The sequence below is a fragment of the Nematolebias whitei genome, chromosome 1 (assembly GCF_014905685.2).
Source record: "Nematolebias whitei isolate Nwh7 chromosome 1, NemWhi1, whole genome shotgun sequence".
Classification (NCBI taxonomy): Eukaryota; Metazoa; Chordata; class Actinopteri; order Cyprinodontiformes; family Rivulidae; genus Nematolebias; species Nematolebias whitei.
Genome location: NC_056498.1, coordinates 42,298,723 through 42,300,320, shown reverse-complemented (window position 1 = coordinate 42,300,320; position 1,598 = coordinate 42,298,723). Strand labels below are relative to the sequence as shown.

The window sequence follows — 1,598 nt, the reverse complement described above, 5'->3', positions numbered from 1 at the left end:
ACACACAAATACACACAGATACACAAGTTGTGTGTGTTTATACACAACAGTTGTGACCATGCGTGTGTGTGTGCGAACCTATCCAGGCAGTGTTAAAGCACGACCTCTGACCCCCTGCATCATCCTCGCTGGTTTCCGTGACGACACAGCCCACAGCTCCTGTAGCGTCTCTGAGCTGAAGAGTTTGTTTGAATTCTGACGTCTGGGAGGGAAGCTGGAGCACGCCCACTAACAGCAGGGGGCGGAGCCTAACAGGAAACAACGTGAGTAGGAAGTTAAACAAGTCTAACACTGGCAGGGGGCGGAGCCTAAAGACAAGTCAGGTCAAAGTTTGTTAGTTTTATTTTTCTGAGTTCACCCAAACAGGTGGTGTTTACCTGAGACTGTCTCCTGTCTGAGGGTCAGAGGACAGGGTCTTACAGGACCAGGACAGGGCTGAGTTGATCTGAGTCCTGTTCAGAGATGATCCATCTGGAGGCAGCAGAGACCTGAGGGACACTGAAGACCAGGACATGGACTGAAGAGACTGGAGGAGATCTGAGACACTGATGTACTGAGGGACAGAAGGGTCCACGTGGTACTGATGAGGACACAAATGAGACACTGTGAGTCTTCATACCTGTGGACAGGGACATGGACTCTGCAGAGTCTAAAAGACACTAAGAGAGACTGCAGGGTCCTGACTGATCTGTATGTGACCAACGAGGACATCTACCTGAGTCAGAGGACAGCTGTGAGGATCGTCCAACATCTCTGAGTAGATGTCTCGGTGTCCTCGTCCTCTTTGTCTCCACAGAGACTCCATCAGCTTCCAGGAGAGAAGACAGACACACTGCTGTTTCAACAGACCAGGGACCAGACTGGGACCAGAGACACAAAGAGACAATGACCAAAGGCTTTAAAGAACGTCTCAGAAACTGGTTCCAGTCTGACCAGTCCTCACCTGCTGGACAGCTGGGAGGACAGGTGACTCGTCCACAGGTACTGGTCCGGTCCCGTGTTGTTCTGCAGCAGTAACTGAGGCAACACTCCGTCTTCAGGACAGCAAAGGGAGGGAGGACGTCCCCCGACCCTGCTGAAGGACGTGACTCTTAGGGTGGAGCGCAGGCAGCAGCAAAGCATGCTGGGAGGGAAGTCAGGACAGGGACGGTACAGGAAGTGGACGTGATGCAGCTGCAGAATCAAAAACACCTGATCAGTACATGTCAATCAGAACAGGAAGTGTCCAGTCAGTGCAGGAAGTGTCCAGTCAGGACAGGAAGTGTCCATCAGAACAGGAAGTGTCTGTCCAGTCAGAAAAGGAAGTGTCTGTCCAATCAGAACAGAAGTGTCCAGTCAGGACAGGAAGTGTCTGTCCAATCAGAACAGAAGTGTCCAGTCAGGACAGGAAGTATCCAGCCAATGCAGGAAGTGTCCAGTCAGGACAGGAAGTGTCCAATCAGAACAGGAAGTGTCCAGTCAGGACAGGAAGTGTCCAATCAGAGCGCAGCACAGACTCACCTCCACTCGGTCACCTGCTCTCAGTTTCCTCCTCGCCGTCGGCTGATAGGCCACACACAGGCCCACCTTCCTGTCAATCACATATAGCCCTGCCCCTT

The 1,598-nt window shown here is 52.3% G+C and overlaps 1 protein-coding gene across 1 annotated transcript in view; it reads right to left on the bottom strand.

The window, feature by feature from the left end:
- Positions 1-1,598, bottom strand: part of ctc1 (CTS telomere maintenance complex component 1) — a gene marked incomplete at its 3' end in the record, with an annotated part of 14,033 nt that overhangs the window by 3,417 nt on the left and 9,018 nt on the right. Inside the window, 5 exon segments of the mRNA XM_037684300.1 lie at positions 79-248; positions 378-580; positions 716-860; positions 908-1,173; positions 1,501-1,595. Coding sequence (XP_037540228.1) covers positions 79-248; positions 378-580; positions 716-860; positions 908-1,173; positions 1,501-1,595 — 879 coding nt within the window.